The 22,993-nt window shown below is 35.1% G+C and overlaps 1 protein-coding gene and 2 long non-coding RNA genes across 3 annotated transcripts in view; 1 reads left to right on the plus strand and 2 right to left on the minus strand.

The window, feature by feature from the left end:
- LOC125677672 (uncharacterized) overlaps window positions 1-3,990 on the minus strand; it is a 17,037-nt gene extending 13,047 nt beyond the window's left edge. The window contains exons 1-2 of the mRNA XM_048915791.2: window positions 3,900-3,990; window positions 3,755-3,814 (exon numbers count right to left, since the gene is read on the minus strand). Of these exons, the coding sequence (XP_048771748.2) occupies window positions 3,755-3,814; window positions 3,900-3,951 (112 nt within the window). The 5' untranslated portion in view covers window positions 3,952-3,990. The remainder of the gene's footprint in view (window positions 1-3,754; window positions 3,815-3,899) is intronic.
- A 4,596-nt stretch (window positions 3,991-8,586) lies between these two features.
- LOC125674918 (uncharacterized) lies at window positions 8,587-18,314 on the minus strand. Its single transcript, XR_007370292.2, has 2 exons — window positions 17,468-18,314; window positions 8,587-11,361 (listed from the first exon to the last, which is right to left on the minus strand). It is a non-coding gene; the product is annotated as an uncharacterized LOC125674918 (long non-coding RNA).
- On the plus strand, window positions 9,318-12,372 carry LOC130053198 (uncharacterized). The gene is made up of 2 exons (XR_008801709.1): window positions 9,318-9,444; window positions 12,114-12,372. It is a non-coding gene; the product is annotated as an uncharacterized LOC130053198 (long non-coding RNA).
- Window positions 18,315-22,993: the final 4,679 nt, after the last annotated feature.

A 22,993-nucleotide genomic window follows, 5' to 3' on the forward strand; every position in this document is an offset into this window, starting at 1 on the left:
TAATTGTGTACTAGCTAGTTTACTGCTATACTCCATGTATATTTTTACCAGTTTACTTTGTACGTTCTCTCTCTCTCTCTCTCTCTCTCTCTCTCTCTCTCTCTCTCTCTCTCTCTCTCTCTCTCTCTAGATCTCTCTCTCTCTCTCTCTCTCTCTCTGAATTACCTACAATTGTTATTGTATTCAATTGTTACTCTGATGAGCCAGTTGGCTAAAAAAAAAATAAAGAAATAGAAAACAAATTGGCTCCGTTGATAGAGCACCTCACTCTAGATTTACGGGGCCCACTACGAAAGAAAGGCAAAGGACAGAGCTGGTTGGCGGACCCTGTTGGAAGCCTTATGTGTTACGTACATGTAACACGAATAGGATAAGTAAGTACGACGGATCTCGGTCTGGTCTATTACCAACGATAACACCATTATCCGTCTTATCCGTCTTATTTCTCAGTCTACCATATCAATATTTTTAGAATGTATTTTATATGGAGGGAGACAAATAAAGCAATAGATGTGAATTCTGTATACAAGTACATACAAAGGTGTTGCACGTCTCATGTTAATTTCCGTTAAGGTGTTGCATGAAAGATTGATAAAATTAAGTTATGCAAATATACGATAGAACCAATTAGAACTTATGTGTTGATTCAAACATTTGTGAAAATAAGTTTAAAAGACGTGTATTGACAAAAAGTTAGCCTAGATAATTCGGGTTTAAATCAAGAAATAAGCGATTTATGTGATTTGTAGCGTTAAAACGGAGAGTATTCTCGAATTTCAGAAAAATTGCCTCTGTGAAACAAAATACGTTCTTCCAAGTTTTTCACTAAAAAAAATTGTCGCTTTGAAATTTTGTTTCATTAGGGCATTTTTTTGTTGTTGTAAATTTCAAAAAATCGAAACAACTTCACTGATATTATTTTCAACTTCAGCTGTACGTTAGTTTTGATAACGAATGTAGGGTCTACTGCGTAGTTCAGTGGAATAAAAGAGAGGGGAAAAAAGGTCATCGACTTTTATAGGTAACGATGTTTTCTTATTTAAAACGACCGGGTTCGAATCCCCTCACGAACAGTTCTTTTTTCATAATTACGTTTTCCATCTAGATGTTTTTCTTAATTGAAACACACTTCTAGATTTTATAAATTTTTTCTTGTCAAATCTCTGTTTATTACAAAGTGCCGAATTTGAAATAATCTTCCAACCTGGATACTGTTTAGTTTGGGAAGAGGACTCGCAACGAACACACCGAATACAGCATGCAATACCTGTGTTTTAATAGTCAAGGTTGTAAGTTTTTCTGAGTGAAAGGTGTTGACAAAGGCATGTTGCCTTTTATGAAAAACCGTTGTGAACTTTGCAAAGCTCTGAAAGAAAAACTTTAAGGCCAAACAAGGTAAATAACCGTTAAACAGTTTAAGTGGATAATATGATATGTATTCCAGTAGCAAATTGCTGTAATGGCGAATCAATGTTTTCAGATGCATGTACTTCGAATTATGCTGAACTTTTATTAATGCATATTAAACTTCCCATATTTTGTTTTGTGATCAGAGGTATGTACAGTTGCCAACTGTTGGTTGTAAAAAAGTATATATAGAGTATAAGAGCTTTCAAACTGTGGTAGTATAGAATATAAGGTATCTAATGCACCCATAACATGCAAACGTATACAATGAACATTGTATCTGATACTCAGAAAAAAAGACAATTCAATTTTCAGGATTTCAAAAATTATGTTTAGACTACATGTATAATGTATTGACACATAAAATGTATTAGGCTTGCCCTTAGTACTGGTGAATCCAACAGGTATACGCAAAAAGAGTATAGATATGAATGAAGGTCAGTTCTACGTCACGAGTGCTGGCACGGAGCTCCGATTAGGGAAAATTCCCGCATCGGTGCAACATACTTTTTATCTAAATAAAGAAAACTCATAAAAGTTTGAAAGCTGTTTCCATTGGGTCGTTTGATGGACGGGTATTGGCGCTTCGGGGGGGGGGGGGGGTCATTATGTGGGAGGAAACCGGAGTACCCGGAGGAAATCCACATGTCCGAGCCATTGGCGGTCACAGGATTTGAACTCGGGTCGCAGAGGTGAAAAGTGAGAGCGCTACCATTGAGCTACCCGGACTCCCAAATTGTGAAAAAGTGCCTAATAGACGAAGTGCTAGACCCTCCCCTTTCACAAATTCCTGGATTCGCCTTTGCTAACCCTTACTTCATGTCTCTATAGTATTACCCACAAATGACACTCCAAAATATGTGTAGATCAATTATTATGAAACTATACTTTGATATTGAGAATTGTTTACAGCGAAAGGCTATGTAGACACCTTTAGGGTTCTACTTACATGTCATAGGTCCTTTGCTCGTCGTGTTTTGAAAATGATGTATTTGTGTTTTGCTACACACAAGTTCTCATTCAATACGCATGTGGTAGATTGTGTACTCATTACAGATCTCGAAGCATTAAGATATGCCCCTATTCAATACTTATTTTTATACGCTTTGTGATTATATGTTGTTTAATTCCCAGTGGCGGATTTAACGGGGGTCGCAGTCGCTGCAGTTTTCAAAATTAAGGTAAATCGTGGTATCGTGTTTAGAAAAATGTAAACGATAAAAGAAGCAATAATTTCTTTCACTTTTGGGGGAAAAATGACAAAATCTTTTGATTCATGGAATTTATTGGGAGAACTTACATTTTCCCCTAAAACCCTCAAAATGTTCGTCTTTTTAATTTCACCCTATTAAAATAACAGAAAATAGTAACAGTGACTACACATAGGAGAAATACATCAAGCCCTATAGAATATGTAAAATCCAGGATCTCCCGGGGGCTGCCCCCACCAGGATGTCGTCCTTGACCGGGTTCTTATGACATTAGCAGTGGGACTCAATACCCTCACCTACGCTTTTATAGGTCATATTCTTTGACATTCACATTTACTGCTGACCGTTTGGCGAAGGAACCGTCACGTACCGTCTTAGCTTTGAAGCGGTACCAAGATATGCATGTAGAACTAACCCGGAATTTTAGGTTTCAAAGCCAGTCCTTAATCAACAAGCTACCCATACCGGTTTCTTATGTAAATAATTTCCTTTTAATTTCAATATCAGAACCAAACATGAAGCTTTGACTCTTTTTTGATAGCATACATCCATATACCTCTACCTATATGTTAAAAAGAAAATGGGATTCAAAAGGTCAGAAAATTCAGATTGTTTTTCTGTAGAAAACTGGGATATTATTCCACATATGCCCCGATACATTTTTGCACTGACTGCAATTCTAAATTGTTAAAAGATTTATTTTTGTATACCTTACACCTTAATTATTATTAAGACTGCTATGAAATAAATTTTATAGATTTCAACGCTTGTTTTACATGCACATGGTATGTACATGTACCGGACACAAAGAAGTATAAACCCTGTAGTATGTAGTATGTCTGAGAGACAAGACAGAAACTGAACGGTCAGCTCTGTCATACAGAGCACGGTGAAGGTCAAGGTGTGTATCGTGTTCACGCTTGTTACACAATACTTCAATAATTTTAACATATTTCGAGAGCAATTTAAACATTTTAAAAACAGTTATAAGGATTTCACTAAGAAGTCAAATCTCCGGTGTTTTTTTTTTTTATCATAGATCTGGTTATCTTCTTAACTGAATCGAATTTCGAATATGAACAAGTAATTATGTAGATTAAGCACCTCATTATCATTTAAATGGAGGATAACAATACCTTTAAGTCCATCATTGTTTCCATCCACTTTATAGCAGTCGTGAGAAGTGCCACTACAAACTGGAAAAAAAAGATAAACGATGAAATGTTCCTTCTACTCATATCCCATCGATTCAAATTCAAATTTTAAAAAAAATATAATTACCTTTATAAGAGATGAAAAACAAAAACCAAATGTAGAAATTTATGGCAGCCATTGTGATTCATATCACTGATAAGAAAAATAGTTCCTATTATCGGAGTGTTTGTTACCTGTAGGGATGTTTGGATACCAAACATCGCGGATCAATTTACAAGCCGGCTTCTACTGATAAACCAAACAAGTAGATGGAAACAAATCTCTTCAGAGGTCTCCATATAAGAGCCCCCGCCCCAGCTGACGCCCTAAGCATCTCAGAAAAGGGCAACAAGGTCCATGTAGGTCAGTAAGTGTGTCTGCTTAAGTGAAGCTAAGTAGTTCCAAGCACCACCACTGATATAAATTCATTTATAAAGTTGCATTTTAGTCCATTAATGAAGCAATATATATATATATATATATATATATATATATATATATATATATATATATATACATGTACCAGTACACACACACACACACATACACACACACACACACACACACACACACACACATACGTGTAACGCGTGTCAAATGAACACCTTAACTCCCCACCTGCAACTGAACACTTCTACAGTTATTGGTATTTTAGTACGAAAATTTACTATTTGGTACTAAAAACAACATAGCAGACATTGCTGCGGTCGAAATTTGTGAAATATAGTTTTATTCACTCCTTGAATTTTTGCTTATCAAGTGAACACTTTCCTTTACACACTGTCAATTGAACACTTTCCTTTACACACAGGCAATTGAACACTTTTCTTTACACACGGTCAATTGAACACTTTCCTTTACACACAGGCAATTGAACACTTAGCTGCAGAACTGTAGCTCTCTGAAAAAATATTTTGACATAACAGAGAGCTACAGAGCCACCCCTTATAAAAACCTTCGATTTACGGCGCACAAAAAGCTGCGCACGGTTGAGGCCTTATATCGTTGTATTCTTGAGTTACTGTCTCATAAATTTAATATCAAAAAATTCTTAACATATTTTCCTACTATACTTGTGTCTAAACATACCTTCAAATATTCATTAAAGCCCCACACGACCTGAAAACTCCCAGCTTCAAATGATTTCGTTTGTTGACGTAGCCATGTTAGGTAGCCGGTCAATTCGAATCCTGGTTAATTTCCATACTTGCACAATAACGTCTAGATGTGAACTAATATCCCCACAAGTATTTTAGCTAAATATTTTAAATAATATATCATCCCAGTGCCTTTAAATAATAATTATTCAAATAGCTAAACTCACGGCAATGCGGCTTTCATTAGTCTGGTCCGGTCTCCGTCCCCGCTACACGAGTGTTAAGGACTTTAGTAGCATTTTCATGAATCAAGAGCTTATTTTACCTTTAGAAAAACTTTATTTTTTTAATTTCTATAAATTATTCGTATTGATAATAAATGAAAAGCGAATACATACCATATAACGAATTTTATGAATATATACCAACAACAACAGGGTACGAACTGACCCGGCTACCTAACATGGCTACGTCAACAAACGAAATCATTTGAAGCTGGGAGTTTTCAGGTCGTGTGGGGCTTTAATGAATATTTGAAGGTATGTTTAGACACAAGTATAGTAGGAAAATATGTTAAGAATTTTTTGATATTAAATTTATGAGACAGTAACTCAAGAATACAACGATATAAGGCCTCAACCGTGCGCAGCTTTTTGTGCGCCGTAAATCGAAGGTTTTTATAAGGGGTGGCTCTGTAGCTCTCTGTTATGTCAAAATATTTTTTCAGAGAGCTACAGTTCTGCAGCTATTGAACACTTTCCTTTACACACGGTCAATTGAACACTTTCCTTTACACACAGGCAATTGAACACTTTCCTTTACACACAGGGGATTGAACACTTTCTTTTACACACGGTCAATTGAACACTTTCCTTTACACACGGTCAATTGAACACTTTCCTTTACACACAGGCAATTGAACACTCTGACACACGCGGCCAGTTAAACACTCTGATACACACGGGCAATCAAACACTTTGAAACATCCAAACAATCATTCTCACCACGCTAAATACATAAGGCCAATCTCTAAAACTTACAAAAAAGTGTGAAACGATTACATAAATGGAAATTGGGATGGGATAGACAGAGAATCCACACATTTCGTTGAAATTAGGGTTCTTTGAAATATCGTGCGAACACCTACTACATGTACGACCAGGGATCTACGTTTATAAGGTCACATCTAAAAGATCCGCGATTCTCACTTCTAAATGTCGAGCGTTTGGCGAAGGAGCAATCACTACCAATTTCAACGTCTTAAAATTGGGTTTGCGGATGAACGGTGCTTGAACTCACGACCTCCCGGTTACGAAGCGAACTCTCTACCATTGAGCTACCGCGACCGGTCGGGGGAGGGGTAGTAGTGTCCATAATGATAACTTTAATTATATATATATATATATATATATATATATATATAAAATATATATATAAAGCACTAAATAATCACAACTAGGTACTGAAAATTTTCGCCCCAGCCCGGGGTCGAACCAGCGACGTACGGCACCCACCGCCAAGCAAGATTGTCAAACCAGTGCGTAAGTCCACTCAGCCACAACGACTTCCCTGATAAATAAATATATATATATATATATATATATATATATATATATATATATATATATACTTCTATGATTATAGACTCCCTCGTTTGTCAATACATGCTGTACGGGCCAGACTCGGTAGTAATTCAACCAAAAAGTATGATAAATAAAATCAAAATTCTGTATAATGCAGTGCCTAAAAGATCTAAAACAAGTATTAATAATTATATACATTTTTTGTATTACTTTTAAGTTTTTTGTTGACTTTTGATATAGATAAAAATTAGATATCTTTGTAAAAAAAAAAATGTTACGCGATATCTTAATTCCACTCCAAAAGGTAACATTTTCATGAACATTCTGTGTAAATGTAACTACATAGATGTGGCCTTACAGAAAACTTTAATCAAACGTTGCAAAAACCATAAATTGTTTGAAAATCCGGTGTATAACACCAGTTTATATAACTTCAGAATCAGGATTTGCTCCAGATTCCTTCATATACTGTTACAAAAATATCTACATGTTTATGATATGTACATGGAAATTATGTCAATTTTGACTATCATCTCACTTTGAAATATGAGGACAAAATTGTAATAGAAAACCCCCAAAAATCACGATTTTCCTTCATCTTAGATATTTTTGTTTAGAGATTTCGTGCTTTAGGCACTCATTACGTCCTCCCCTTGGATAATTCCTGGTTTCGCTCCCGCCACATGCCAACAACTAAATATCCGCTAAACGTGTTGGACCCCCCCCCCCCCCCCCCTCCCACTAAACACGTCTGAAACACACTGAGGACAGGGATGACCAAATTCAAGGGAATATATTACTTTCTGTTTTTGTTCAAAAACTGGACGTGTCCTCTCATGACTTTTGTAATACAAATTTACCAGGATGATTTTTAAAATCTTAATGTTTTACATAAGCTCAAATAATTGAAGTCCAATAATATCCATGTGGTGGAAATATTGCTTGCAAAAATTAATTTAGAGCTCTGTATGAATGACTTGATTATCTCTTTTAATTCAATAGATCTTTTTAATTATATATGCAGGGCTATTTCATAAGTAATTAATGCGCACATCGTTGTTTTGTTTTTAAAAAGAGAGCAACAATTCAATTAAAGAAATCATTCATTCAGTTGTGGATATGTCGAATTAATTAAGGATTATATCTCAATTAGATAATTACTCTCACTAACATAATTATTGCACGCATCAATTTAATTAATGATATCATTAATTCAATAGAAGCGAGCAATAATCCATTTATTGCGCACATTAAGTGATGTTAGCATTAATGAATTATTGCTCTCTTCAATTGAATTGTAGCATGCATTAATTCTATTGTTGGTATCATTAAATTATAATTCATTTGAGGAGAGCAACAATTAAATTATTGTGTGCATCAATTCAGCGGAATAAATAATGATATCAATAATTCAATTCAAATGAAGATATCATTAATTATTTGAAGAGATCTTTGATTGCAATGTTGCGTGCATGAAATGAATTAATAATATCTTCAAATAATTAAAGATATCTTCAAATATCTGAGTTTGTTATTTTGGCGCTCCATAGACCTAAAACTATTCCTAGTGGATTCCAGTGCTTTCTGACTCAAGACTTGCCACAAATGAATCTCACCATACAAGTGATCTAGCCACCTCTCTTTTAATCTCTTCATAGTATTCATATACGCAAGAGGATTTTTCTCCTTGAAAAGGTGATATTTAAAAATTTGTCACTCTTTAAGGAATTTTATGATCCCCTAATAGTATGTACATGTACCATGGTAATTTCTGAACTGTTCGGTGAAAATGTTGACAATCAAGAATCAGTCACTGGTTATTCATGTGAAATTTAGCTATCTCATATGAATAAACTCTTGATTATTTTACTACAATGTACCATATTAACCAATTTCGGAAATAATTCCTTATTTGTCTTAAATTTTAATTTGATATAAAGATCGAGCAAACTGAAACAATAAACCAAAGTTCACATTGAACACCAGTGAGGCAATCATATACAAATATCAAATTCATATATTATAGAATTCATTAAGATATTTGAATTATTCTAATCTTTTAATGTTTCATGGTAGCAATGAAAACAGCAGGTCTTTTATTCTCAGTCATATATTTTATTATATAACAGGGGATATTACATGTACAATTAGTAAATATATATACATCATATATGTAATTGCATGTGCGAGAAAAATGTATACATACATACATAAGTAATTCAACCACAGACATATCCATAAATTTACATTTAATACATTGAATGAATTGAATATGTCCTTTGATTAAATAATCAACAAAGATGGATCCATATGATAATACATGTATTTGTAAAAGAAAAAAAGGAGTTCCATTTCTCATACAAATGATATAGGTAGAAATATCAAAATCAACAAGAGGCCCATGGGCCACATCGCTCACCTGAGTCATCTTGGCCCTGCTGTTTTGATTTTTAAATGCTATTTTATCAATCTTTATTCTCATGAATAATGTGACCCAAACCTAGCTCTAAAGAACACAACATTACTAAAATGAAATCATATAAGACAAAGATATGACTAGCATGATATTGCTGTTCTGGATAAGACCAAGGTAAAAAGTCGTAGGTCTTGGTATGATATGAAAGACCTTGCCATAAGTAATCAATATACAAAACATAAAAGCCCTATCTAAAATAGTCCTGGATATACTTAATACGTTATACTTTCTTAAAAGTATGTCAAACTCAGAGTTCAGGGTCACAAGGTCAAATAACATAATATGATTGATTGTTTTAACTGTTTTCCGCCACACTCAACAATTTTTCAGTTATCTGGTGGTGCCCAGTTTTTATTGGTGGAAGAGAGAACCCAGATACAATGTACCTGGGAAGAGACCACCGACCTTCCGAGAGTAAACTGGGAAACTTTCTCAATTACCGGTGCGAGCAGGATTCAAACCCGTGCCAACCAGAGGTGAGAGGCTCCTCAACAAGATGAAAGGTTTTATCATAAGAAATTCATAATATATAATATATATGAAAGATCTACCTTAAACACAATGTAGTTCAGGACATACTGAATAGGTCAGATTTGTTTTGCCATAAAAATTGTATATACAAGATATGAAAGCCCTAGCTTAAATAGTTCAAGAGATATCTTTAAAGAATTTTCCTTTATATCAGCTAGCATATAAAACTTTGACCCCCTATTGTTACCACACCATAACTCCCGGGGAAATGATTTTAACAAACTTGAATATGCACTATGTCAAGAAGGTTTAATGTAAATTTGTGTGCTTCATACTAAATTTGAAAAGAATTCCGTTATTTGAATCGTAGATTGATCGCTGTGCGGTATCTTCATCTTTCAGTTATAGAATTTAGTTAAAAATGTTCAATTGTTAATGTCGACGGACTACAACAGATGCAGATCAATAGCAATATGTCATCTGAGTTTACTCAAGTGACCTAAAATTGTATAATTTTTCTAAAGCTTTTGAAAATTGATAATGCTATAAAAGCCTAGTCTGATCCCTTACACCCCATTTCAATAGTTAAGCGTAAAAACAGACTGGTGGGGATGGGGACCAAACTTAAGAAAGCTGTGAGATTAGTTCAATATTCAAACCTACAGTATTTGAATAATAAGTATTTAACCCAACTGGGATGATTTCATCCAAAATATTTCACTAAAAATATTTGTGAGGATATTAGTTCACACAGACATTATGTTTCAAAATGAGTATGAGTATGGAAATGAACTGGGGTTCAAATTGACTGGCTACTTAACATGGCTACATCAACAAAGAAATTGAAATCACTTGAAGCTGTTTTGGGGTTATATGTGGGTTTAGAAAATATTTGAAAGTATGTTTGGAAACAAGTATAGTGGAAAAATATGTTGGGAATTATTTAATATTAAATTCATGAGACAGCGATGCAGGAATGCAGTGATAGAGGGACTTAAACATGCACTTTTTTTCTCTGCCATAAATTGAAGTTTTTTTTATAAGGGGTTCATCTGAAGCTCTCTTTTCAAAGAGCTACGGTTCTGCATCTAGTTTTTGAGGAGAAGATTTTAAAAGATTTTCCTTGTATATATTTCACATGTAAAACTTAAATCCCCTATTGTGACCCCCACCCTACCCCTGTGAGCTTTTTACAAACTTGAATATGCACTATATATGAATGTAAAACTTTGATTCTCTATTGTGACCCCACCCTACCCCCAGAGACCATGATTTGCACAAAACAGGAACCTTTCGTGTGAATTCAACTTTCCTGGTCCAGTGGTTCTTGAAAAGGTTTTTTAAATGACCCCACCCTATTTTTGCATTTCCATGATTATTTCCTTTTTGAAGGGTGCATGACCCTTTATATGAACAAACTTGAATACCCTTTATCTATTGATGATGCATACCAAGTTTGATTGAAACTGGTCCAGTGGTTCACTCTGGAGAAGAAAATGAAAATGTGAAAAGTTTATAAACACACAGACGACAGGCAAAGGTGATCAGAAAAGCTCACTTGAGCCTTTGGCTCAGGTGAGCCAAAAAAGTATACAAACATGTTTAATGTTAAACTTGTTTGTTTTATTGCTAAACAGCTCCATTGCCAGCATCTACCCTTACTGAGCTTCCACTGTCAGACCTTGATATCAATCATCATCACTCATTTTGACTATCCAGGCCAAATTAATCTTTTTGCAAGGGTGAGGCCTGGCTGTCCTGTCGAGGTTGAAGTTTGTACTTCCACACTTGGCGACCCAGTGGATTGATCCTATCCAATCCTGTAAACTCTAGGTCTTGTTCTAGGATCTCATCCCATGTCAGCTTTGGTCTACCTATGAAGTTCTTTTCTGTTGATAACGATGCATAACATTCTGACAAATCTGCAAAAATATTTAGAGAAGTGATTAGTAAAAGGTCTTCATAGAAATAGCAATAAATGTATAAATAGATAAAAATCATAATTTCTATTTCTACAAAGTAAGTGTTTATCAAATGATCAGCTGTAAATTACCTAGGCTGTGTCAAGCTGAGTGAGCAAGTTTGTGCAGAACAAACAAAAATTACACCAAACACAGCGACACCTTTTGGAAATTTTATTTTTACAAACTTGAATCTGCACTACAGAGCTGTATGTCAGGAAGCTTTCATGTAAATGTAAACTGCTCTGGCCTAATGGTTCTTGAAAATTCTCTATACTTATTTGAATGTAAAACTTTGATCTCCTATTGTGGCCTCGGCCAACCTTCCCTGGGAGGCATGATTATGACAAACTTGAATCTGCACTATTTCAGGAAGCCTTTCCGTAAATTTGTATTTTACTGGCCTTGTTATTTTCCTACTTCTTGTGAAGATTTTCCCTATATATTTGTACATGTAAAACTTTGATCACCTAGTGTGGCCCTATTCTACCCCAGGGGGTCATGATTTGAACAAACTTCAATCTACACTTGTCCGGAAGCTTTCATGTAACTTTCACATCATCTGGCCCAGTGGTTCTTTAGAAGAAGATTTTTAAATGACCCCACCCTATTTTTGCAATTTTGTAATTAGATCTTCCCTTTGAAAGGGGGTGTGGCCCTTTATTTGAACAAACTTGAAAGCCCTTCACCAAGGATGCTTTTTGTCAAGTTAGGTTGAAATTGGCCCAGTGGTTCTTGAGAAGAAGTCAGAAATGTGAAAGTTTACAGACAGACGGACAACAGGGAAAAAGAATGTTCAACTTCAGTGTTACATGAAAATGTACTTCAAAATCACTCAACAACAATTATAATATTGCTGTATGGAAATTTTCTGTCCAAAGAAAACAATGTAAAAAAAATGATGTAATCTACACTCTACAGCAACATGTGAGAATAATGAACGTGAAATATATATTCTGAAAAAAAAAACAAGAGATGTTTGTAAAACACATATGCCCCCCATGGTGCAAAATTGAAAAGGGTTATACACACACCTCATTTAATTGATAGTATTATCATCAATTCAAAATATTGAGCAGACAATATCTTCCTATGTCAAGAGTGAATTGACCATGTGACCTAAAATTCAATAGGGGTCATCTACTCCTTATGCTGTACCAGTGTACCAAGTTTGGTACGTGTCAATCAAACAAATAATTCTTAAAATATAGGAGACAATATACTACTATGTCCAGTTCAACTTTTGACCTCAAAATCAATATGGGTCATCCTCTCCTGAACATGTACCAGTGTACTAAGTTTGATGTCTGTCAAGTAAAAGGGTTATCAAGATATTGAGTGGACAGTATATTACTATGTCCAGTTTGACCCTTGACCTTTGACCATGTGACCTCAAAATCAATAGGAGTCATCTTCTCCTGAATATACACCAGTGTACTATTTAAAGTTTGATGTCTGTCAAGCAAAGGGTTCTGAAGATATTGAGCAGACAGTATATTCCAATGTCCAGGTTGACCCTTGATCTTTAAACATGTGACCTCAAAATCAATAGGGATCATCTTCTCCTGAAGATGTACCAGTGTACCAAGTTTGATGTCTGTCAAGCAAAGGGTTCTCAAGATATTGAACGGACATTATATTCCTATGTCCAGAGTAGATTGACCCTTGACCTTTGACCTTTTGACCTGAAAAACAATAAGGATCCTCTTCTACTCATAACTAACCAGGGTTTGACACTAAGGCACGTCCGACCGACCGAGTCTACTAAATGATAGGTCCGGTCGGGTAAAATGTCGATTTACTAGTCCGACTGGTCATGTTGAAAAAATAAACAAGAAACTTTATTTTAAACCATAAGATATCTTATTTTTAACTTTAAAAAATAACTGTAAAGAGTTTGCGAGCAATTTTGAACCGCGTGATGACAAAATCTCTATTTTTAGTTCGAATACATAGTCGCTGTCGGAAGTGATGTTTTACGACATTTACTCTTTGTTAATGGGTGTAAAGTTATATTTCGGATAAATATATATAAACTGAATTTATTTTCATTTGAAAAAAAACCCAGTTTATTTTAATTGAATATAAGAAAGTGTCTATCACAGGGATCGAAATTAACTTTTTTCACCACTAGCAAATTTTAGCTAGTGGATTATTTTCCAACTAGCAAAATTGAGCTTTTACTAGCATTTTTCAATCGATTACTGTTTTACATGAATTTAAGAAAACAAGCATGTCGCTTTATCAAAATTTTGGGAAAATCTTTTAAAATCTCCTTTAAAGTGCAATAATAAAAATAAGATTGCGAATTCTTTCATTTAAAATTCAATGAATTATCAGACAACATACATGGTGCGGGTCATATGGTACACTTGTGCGGCGTACTCGCTGTCCAGAGATCTACCACCTATTAACAGCATCATGTGGATTGAAATCTTGAAGACTGTTTGCGCCAATTTAAACTATATGTTCAAAACTTTTGGAAATTTCATCTAAAAAAATTCTAGTTGAAAAGAAAACCCCGCGAACTCGAAGTGTTTGACTATAGAGTACAGAAGGACACCGCGTGAAATGGTGACACACTGTCATGTGTTGTTTTATATAGACACGGACGAGATCAATATGCTTGGTATTTAAATCAGACGTCTCTGAGACATCCGAAGTGTGTATGAAGTAGGCCATCGACTGAGATGACCTTGGCCTTAGTTATTTATTCGATCCACGTTTACTTTTTCAATACTTGTATATTCATTCTGTAAAGAGTTTCTATGCACAAGACAAGATTATTGTAAACTTCAAAGTACAGCCAATAAACCGAGGAAATCCGGGAAAAAGATTGGGGTTTTTTCACTCGCAAAAAGTTGCGATCACTTGTGATTTTTTACTCGCAAATTCAATTTTTAACTCGCATTTAGCGAGTATTTCCCCTTAATTTCGTTGCCTGTATCAAATGAATAAATTAAATCGTAAATAGCCATTTTTCGTTGTTGACACATGTGCGGGAATGTCTCGACTTCTCATCCTCAAGGAAGGATGTTCCGAGAAAAAAAAAGGAGTAGATTGGGAAGTTTGAAAATAAAAGCACCAAATTGAATGACGAGACTAAAGATGTTTTTGAGACAATTAAGTACGTTTTAGTTTAAACTCAACGTTTGTCATTTGAATTAAGTACTTAAATATGGAGAAACCATCAGGGTTTCTTTTCTCTGGAAAGTTGGTCAGGGCTAGTGGATGTAAGGTCAGGTCTAGTAAATATTATTTGAAGTAGCCCGACTGGTCTAGTGCTCAAGAAAGTAAATGTCAAACCCTGCTAACCCACATATGAAATATCATTATCATCAAGTGAATGGTTCTCAAGATATTGAGCGGACAACACATGGTCTACAGACCGACCGACCAACAGGTGCAAAACAATATGCCCCCTCTTTTTCAAAGGGGGGCATAAAAATAAACTCCAACCACCTGCCCATTTTTATTTCCAAACAAAGATGAAAATCTAAAAAATAATTTTATGACTAGGCCAAAATAAACAAGAGGCCCAAGGGCCTAGAATCGCTCTTCTGATAAATTGTACAACCCCACCATTTCTATTCTTAGCCTCTTAGTATTCTAAATCTTTAGTTAAATCCTAAGAATTAAAAAAAAGTAGGTCAATGTGACCTACTTTTTGGTTTACACATTTTGAGAACTCAAGACATATCAACTGACAAAGTTTGATGATTTTAAGCCAATTAGTAACTGAATATTGAAATATAGCTGTCAAATTCCAATTGTAGGTCATGGTGACCTACTTTTTGGTCAGCGAACTCCAAACATGCAAGACCCATCAACTGACAAAGTTTGATGACTGTAGGTCAAATACTATCTGAAATATATAAATATAGCCGTCCAATTCCAAAAGTAGGTGAAGGTGACCTACTTTTTCGTCAACACCCTTCAAACATGCAAGACCCAACAACTGAAAAAGTTTGATGACTGTAGGTCAAATAGTATCTGAATTATATAAATAAGCCGTCCAATTCCAAAAGTAGGTCAAGGTGACCTACTTTTTGGTCAACACCCTTTGAACATGCAAGACGCATCAACTGACAAAGTTTGATGACTGTAGGTCAAATAGTATCTGAAATATATAAATATAGGTGTCCAATTCCAAAAGTAGGTCAAGTTGACCTACGTTTTGGTTGAAACCCTTCGAACATGCAAGACCCATCAACTGACAAAGTTTGATGACTGTAGGTCAAATAGTATCTGAAATATATAAATATAGCCGTCAAATTCCAAAAGTAGGTCAAGGTGACCTACTTTTGGTCGACACACTCCGTTGACTCAAGATGCATCAACTGTCAAAGTTTGATGATTGTAGGGCAATTAGTGACTGAAATATATAAATATAACTGTCAAATGCCAAAAGTAGGTCACAGTGACCTACTTTTTGGTCAATACACTCCGAAGACTCAAGATGCATCAACTGACAAAGTTTGATGATTGTAGGTCAAATAGTGTTTGAAATATAGTAATTTAGCTGTCAAATACCAAAAGTAGGTCACGGTGACCTACTTTTTGGTCGACACAAACCGAAGACTGAAGACGCATCAACTGACAAAGTTTGATGATCCTAGGTTTTACAGTGCCCAAAATATGCATCTAAAATTGAAAATGTGAAATTTGAATATCTGCAAAATTCAAAAAGTAGGTCACTGTGACCTACTTTTTTATAAATATGTTTCAAGGCCTCAAGATGCATCAACTTACAAGATTTGATGATTCTAAACCTCTCGGTATAGGTTTTACAGTGCCCAAAATATGCATCTAAAATTGAAAATGTGAAATTTAAATATCTGCAAAATTCAAAAAGTAGGTCACTGTGACCTACTTTTTTTATATATATGTTTCAAGGCCTCAAGATGCATCAACTTACAAGATTTGATGATTCTAAACCTCTCGGTATTTGAAATAACAACTTAAAATATATCTATAAATGATAAGCCATAAAATTCAGAAAGTAGGTCACGGTGACCTATTTTTCAGTTGACGCATTTCAAGGTCCCATGATCCACCAACTGACAAGTTTTGATGATCATAGGCTTCAAAGTGTCCAAGATATGCATCAAAATTAATTTTAAAATAAATACCTGCAAAATTCAAAAAGTAGGTCACCGTGACCTACTTTTGAGACAACTTGACACAAGGTCCTAAGATGCATTAACTGTCAAAATTTGATGATCCTAGTCCTTATAATGACTAAAATATCTAAGATTTAAGGAATTTAAAAAAAATTTAAATTTAGGTCAACTTTGAAGTGACCTTGAGACCACGCCCTTTGCCCCAGGGTAATGCCTTGAACAATTTTTAATCTACAACATATCCTCATCCTTATGTGTAAGTTTGGTGATAATCTGCCCTGTGGTTCTTGAGAAGAAGATTTTTTAGCAACCACTACTTTTTTTTGTATTTTCCTGATTATCTCCCCTTGTTAAAGGGTCACATCCCTCTAATTAGTATGCATGAAAGCCCTTGGGCCAATGATACTCTGTAACAAATTTGAAAAAAATTGGCCAAGGGGTTCTTGAGTTATAGCCCTTTTTCTAAAAAGTTTACGCACACCGCACACCGCACAAATGGCCATAGCATTAGCTCTTTGAGCCTTTGGCTCAGAAGAGCTAAAAATGGGTTTGTTTCAGGTCGCCTGCCCGACCCTAAATATATCCACCGACCCTATTAATTTTTTTCAATTTTCCGATTTCAATTCATCGATATACGAACTATTACCCGAAATGCCAAGACATCTATAATTGTAATATTAAAACTCCATCACATACTGTGTATTTTGTCAATTAAACATTGTGCTCTGAACCCATTTTTTATCTGTTAAACACATTATTTTAAACAACTTTAACTATAAAATTTTCATTGATTCGAAGGCACTTATTTATTTTTATAAAAAAAAATATTTAAAAAAAAATAAAATAAACCTACCTACCAACCTTTTTTTTTTAAAAATCAGAGGCGACCTAAAACAAACATTTTTTTTTGGCCCTATGTGGCCTAAAATATTTTGTATACTTACTAATTTCAAAACTCGAAAGGAAATGTTATCCATGTGAAGCCATCGTGCTCTGTTCATCCTCTGGGGAAGACAATTAATTCTTTGATTTGCAGTTTGTGTCATGACTACACCATGATATCTTCTAATCTCGTCATACTATCAGAAAGTAATTTTGGCAGTTGGCAAGTGTATCAATGGTGTTACTTCTTCATGATCAGATCTTCTATACTGTGTCATATTCAGCATAAAGTAACAATTAAGGGCTATCATCTAGTTCTGAGGTACTGAGGAAGGGCTGTTTTTCTCAACACATAGCCTTTCTTCTGGTATTCTTAGGGATACTTTATTCATCTTTTAATTACATTTCCTTCTTGGAGATTAAAAGTTGAAGACCACTGAAAGAAAAAGAAGTGATTTAATGAATTCCATGTAGTTTATCGAATGTGCTGACCAGAATATTATCTAACTGTAGCCCCCCCCCCACCCCCCCCCCCCACCCCACCAAGCATGCAATGTCATACATGTATCTGAAATCAATACTTATAAAAATTAATTAAAATTAAAATCTTCAAATATACAATCTTGTTACACATCTCCTATATTTTTCACTTACGATAACTCTGAATTTTTAATAAGTGCGTCCTTTTGTCCACAAACTTTTAACAACCCCTCATAAACAATTTACAAATATGATATCAGAAATAATAATCTAAAAAATTATCCTGTTGTTCATAGATGCATGCCATCAACATTAAGAGTATAACAAATAACAAAAGCTCTCCTGACATTGTGCCATTCTGAAAGAAATGAGATGCTTATACCCCCAAAGGCAGGGGGGTAACCCAGAATTGTGTCTAGAGAGCGGAATAATATATTTATGGAATTAACCAAAAAATTAGTAACAATTTTTTTTTAGCTATGAATTCATGTTAAATAAAGTGCACCGCCATGGCACATGATACGCCCGTCACATATTGTTAACAGTATAGATAGTACCCATTAAAACATTTTTTTTTTATATCACCTTAATTAAATGTCACAGTGACCTTAAAGTAGGATGCGACACACCTTCTACCTAAGATGCATTAGTTGACCAATTTTGGTGATTCTAGGTCTAATAGTTTTCAAGTTATGAGCCGGACAAGTTTTTGCCATATATGGCCATATCTTCTTAATGAAAAGTCACAGTGACCTGGTTTTAATGTGCGACACACCTTCTACCCAAGATGTATCTACAGACAAAGTTTGATGATTCTAGGCCTTGTAGTATTTAAGTTACGAGTCGGACACGAAAAAGCTAACAGACAGACAAGTTTTTGTCATATATGGCCATATCTTCTTAATGAAAAGTCACAGTGACCTGGTTTTAATGTGCGACACACCTTCTACCCAAGATGTATCTACAGACAAAGTTTGATGATTCTAGGCCTTGTAGTATTTAAGTTACGGGTCGGACACTAAAAAGCTAACAGACGGACGGACAGACACGCCATACCATAATACGTCCCGTCTTAAGACGGGCGTATAAAAATTGGTCATGGTAGCTCAGTGGTAACACAGTCTTCGACATTAACCAGTGGCCTGATGCCTGAGGCCAGTAAAATCGGGATCGGGCTTCTTAAAATATTAAACCCTGGAGTCCGATGGGCCTGTAAATGTTTTCTTATATGTTCTGTATATATTACAAATAAAGCGTGAGATTGACTCAGACTAAATGTCATGACTTAGTAGTCAAATTTCGCATAGAAAAATTATCAACCATGCTGCCTTTTCTGAAGTATAGGGAGGGGGCTCGTCCGGGAAATTCAAAACCACCCAAGCGTATTTCACAATCACAACCATCCGATAAAAAAACCCAAAAAAAACTGTCGTACGAGGAGAAAAAAACGAAAATTCATGCCCCATTGGACCGAGGGCAGTGTTCAAAATTAACCATAGACCGAGTATATGTCAAATGGCACTGGTCTATGCCAACTGTAATTGAGATAGACCAAATTGTCTATGCCAATTTTCTAGATTTAAAGCAATAAAGTTATCCAAGAGGGCCTTGCATGGTCAGTCGACGTCTGATAATCATTATGAGGAAAGGATGATATTACAGAAATGGAAAGAAAATACACTTTCTAAGTATATTAGAAGTAAATGAAAATGTTTTAAATTTGTGTTATTATTTTTTCAATGTTGTGGTCTATGCCAAATCGATGAGGTCTAAGTCATCTTATTTTGGCATAGACCTGTGGTCTATACCAAGTTTTAAACCAATTTCGAACACTGCAAGGGTAGGCCTTGGCTAACATTTAAAAAATGTTTTGTACGTGGTGTATACAAAACAGAGTTGAACATGAGCTGCTGTTGTATCTGCGAGATTAATCAGTCTATGCGAAAGACATCGGACCTGACCGATGTGCAGTGCCTCAGATCCGATGCATCATTTTTTACACCGGACCGGAATGTCAGATGTCTCAATGTTCGGTTTTGAGCTTTACTATCTTGATGCGGAGTTTGTTATAAGTAAAAAAAATAGCACCCATCCAAATACGTAAATGAATTGATTAAAACCGCATGGACTGTCTAAAGTATTATACGGGAAGGATTCCTGGAATAGTATTACTAGTATAATAAATAAGATTCCCTTGGTTTTGCATTTTCACGTGTTTCACTTTTTTACATTAGGTTTTTCAGTCTGACAAAATTTGGTTCGGTCCGGTGTGTTCATTGATTACACTGGACCGAATGTCCTGTGTGGTCCAAAAACTTTCGCATTATACTGGATTAATATGTTGAAAAATAATATAATCCTTTTAATGTCAGTTGTTCTTTAACTATGATCATCTTGACCTGTATTTTCCTACAGTAAAAGAACTGTGCATGTGTCTATAGAGTAGAATCAGCAAATAACAAGAGATCAAATTAGAAAATAAACATTTTGGGCCTGCAAAATATTGTTCGGGCTTGCACAATTATTATACTGGGAGGCCCGAAGGGCCTGTGCTTTACAAAGTTTTTCGTGAAGACTGGTAACAGGATCAAGAAATCATGGTTTCGAGCCATGCTTGTACTTTATTTAGGGTGAAAATGTAGGTAGTGAGGTGAATGCTCCATCATCATATTTAGCATTCAAAAGAGAAAGTTGCTGGTCTTTCAGATGAGACCTTTAAACACCACATGCATGCGTCTAAATGTGTGGCACTTCATACTACTGAAATATTCTCTACAGGTATTATACTAAAATCAAACATACACATACATGTATATTCATATACATGTTAAAAATCTTAATTATCATTTTAGAATTTTCTTCTTCTGACAAAATGATGCGCAAGTACATAAATGGAAGCTATGCCACTATATGTCATGACACTGTACAGCTTGATCAGTTGATACATCACATAAACAGTCACAGATGTAAACAATCAAGAAAAACTCAGTACACAACATCACCCCTTAATTTTGAATTGTAGCTGAAGATCATTCTGCCAAGATCGAAATGCAGCTTGGCAATGATTAGCGAGGGTTATATTATTCTTAAAAAGTAGATTGAAATCAAAAGTTAACTGCCAAAGTTATCAGCAGACAATAATCCATACATGGTTCGAATTTCCTCCACTGCCACCTAAAGTGCACGTGTAAACAACGCGTGTGACATGCACCACACCCCGACAGGCTACATTGTAAACAAGTAAAATGCATTCAGAGTAATAGTTTTACATATGATATTCTGTTTGGTTTATAGTCTTAGTAGCTACATACCTATGCGGTACACCTGTACCATGTACGTACTGCAAACAGTGCGGCGTAATGTACATTTGCATCCTCGGGGATTTCAACCCGGACAAAGTGGAACATGCCAATCCGAATACATATATATCTTTCGTTTTTATTTTTGCATTTTATTTATTTATCTATTTATGTCATGGCGTTGGGAAAAAAACTTCAAAGTAGGGAGACAGATGAAAAGGGGGATACGGTCCAATCATCCAAAAAAAAGTCCCGTGTGGAGGGGTGGGGGTGGGGTTGATTCCTAAGGACTTGGCGCATATCTATTTGTTTTTAAATGTGAAATTCTATCCAAAATCAATATGAATTTTTAGTATACAGAGTACATTAACTGCAAAGACTAAATTTTAGAAAAAACCCAAACAGTTCACGTACTAGATATATCACTTTCATCATCGGAATTTTCAGTAACTCGGGTACTCTGTCGTTTGTACATAACACGATCGGTATGAAACACCATTTAATCAGTCTATCTAATAAAAAACTCATTGTTAATATGCAAAAATTTTCTTTCAACCGTGTTTACTTATTAGGTTATGACTAGAGGTATCACACCGGTAATTATTTTCACTATATATTACTATAGAGAGGAAAAAATCATTAAAAATCAGTTTACAAAATTGATGCCGAATAACGCAGTCAGACACGTTCTGTGTTACCTATCTCGTCTGCCGACACCAGAAAAACAACACCCTACGCGGCATTTTCGAAAAAAAAATTACCCGCAAACAAGACTACCCTCAAATCCACGTGTTTTTCACATGTGTGTAAACAGCCGGAGTGCACCTCAGGAAGTAGCCTCAGCTACCAACAGCAAATAGTTCCTTTGTATACACTTGATTATTTCTACAAATTACACAAAATTTCCTAATCAGGGGTACAAAAATTAAGAGAAAAGAAGAAGAGGAAATGAGAAAAATCGCGCAAGGAAAAAAAATATTTCTTTAAATATATGGAACTACAATATTGACTAAGTTCATTTTGATTGGACAATTACCGGTGTGATACCTTGAAGACAACTAAATCTTCATCAAAAAATGTCAAATTTGCACAGCAGGTGCTCGTTTCATTCATCAATAGTATACCCCATGCACACAGCGATCGGAGCAAGATAACTGACGTAACTGGTGATTTACTTCCCCTGGGGACTATCGTGATTTCTGCCTGTTTCATCAGTGAAATATGAGGCGCGTGTGGTACTTTTTAAATTGAAATAACTTTGTATAAAATCAAGATATTTCCGCAAAAATGGTTTCATTGGAAAGAAGAATGATGACATTTGCTATTTCAATCACTTATTAATCCTAAATTTATTTATACATTTTTTTAAATTGCTAATTATTTCAAATTTCATATGAGTGAGATCTTTGGTTTTGTGAAAATATTCAATTTTCGGTACTATAATGGAATCTGCATCTGGTCAATTTGGTATCCTAGAAGAGCCCATTAATTACGCTTAACAGATTAAACCAAGTTGATACTCACGGGTGATTAGTCTTTCAGATAATGGCCCCCTAATCTGGCAGGGGTTGTGCGTATTTAGCCTTTCTTCAAAGCAGGGGTAACACATTAAGAAGACTAAATACTGATTAAAACAAATAAATAAGACTAAAGTCTGACTGGATAATATGACGTTTTTAAACGTGTACACAAATCATACAGAACTCATCGATGTAACTGTTCATTACAAAAAATTTAAGCTAAAACATGTCCTAAATTTTGGTTCTAAAGAAGATGTAGGTCAAATATCAAGGGCGCTAGGTATAGTGA

Source organism: Ostrea edulis, chromosome 3, assembly GCF_947568905.1.
Source record: "Ostrea edulis chromosome 3, xbOstEdul1.1, whole genome shotgun sequence".
Lineage (NCBI taxonomy): Eukaryota > Metazoa > Mollusca > Bivalvia > Ostreida > Ostreidae > Ostrea > Ostrea edulis.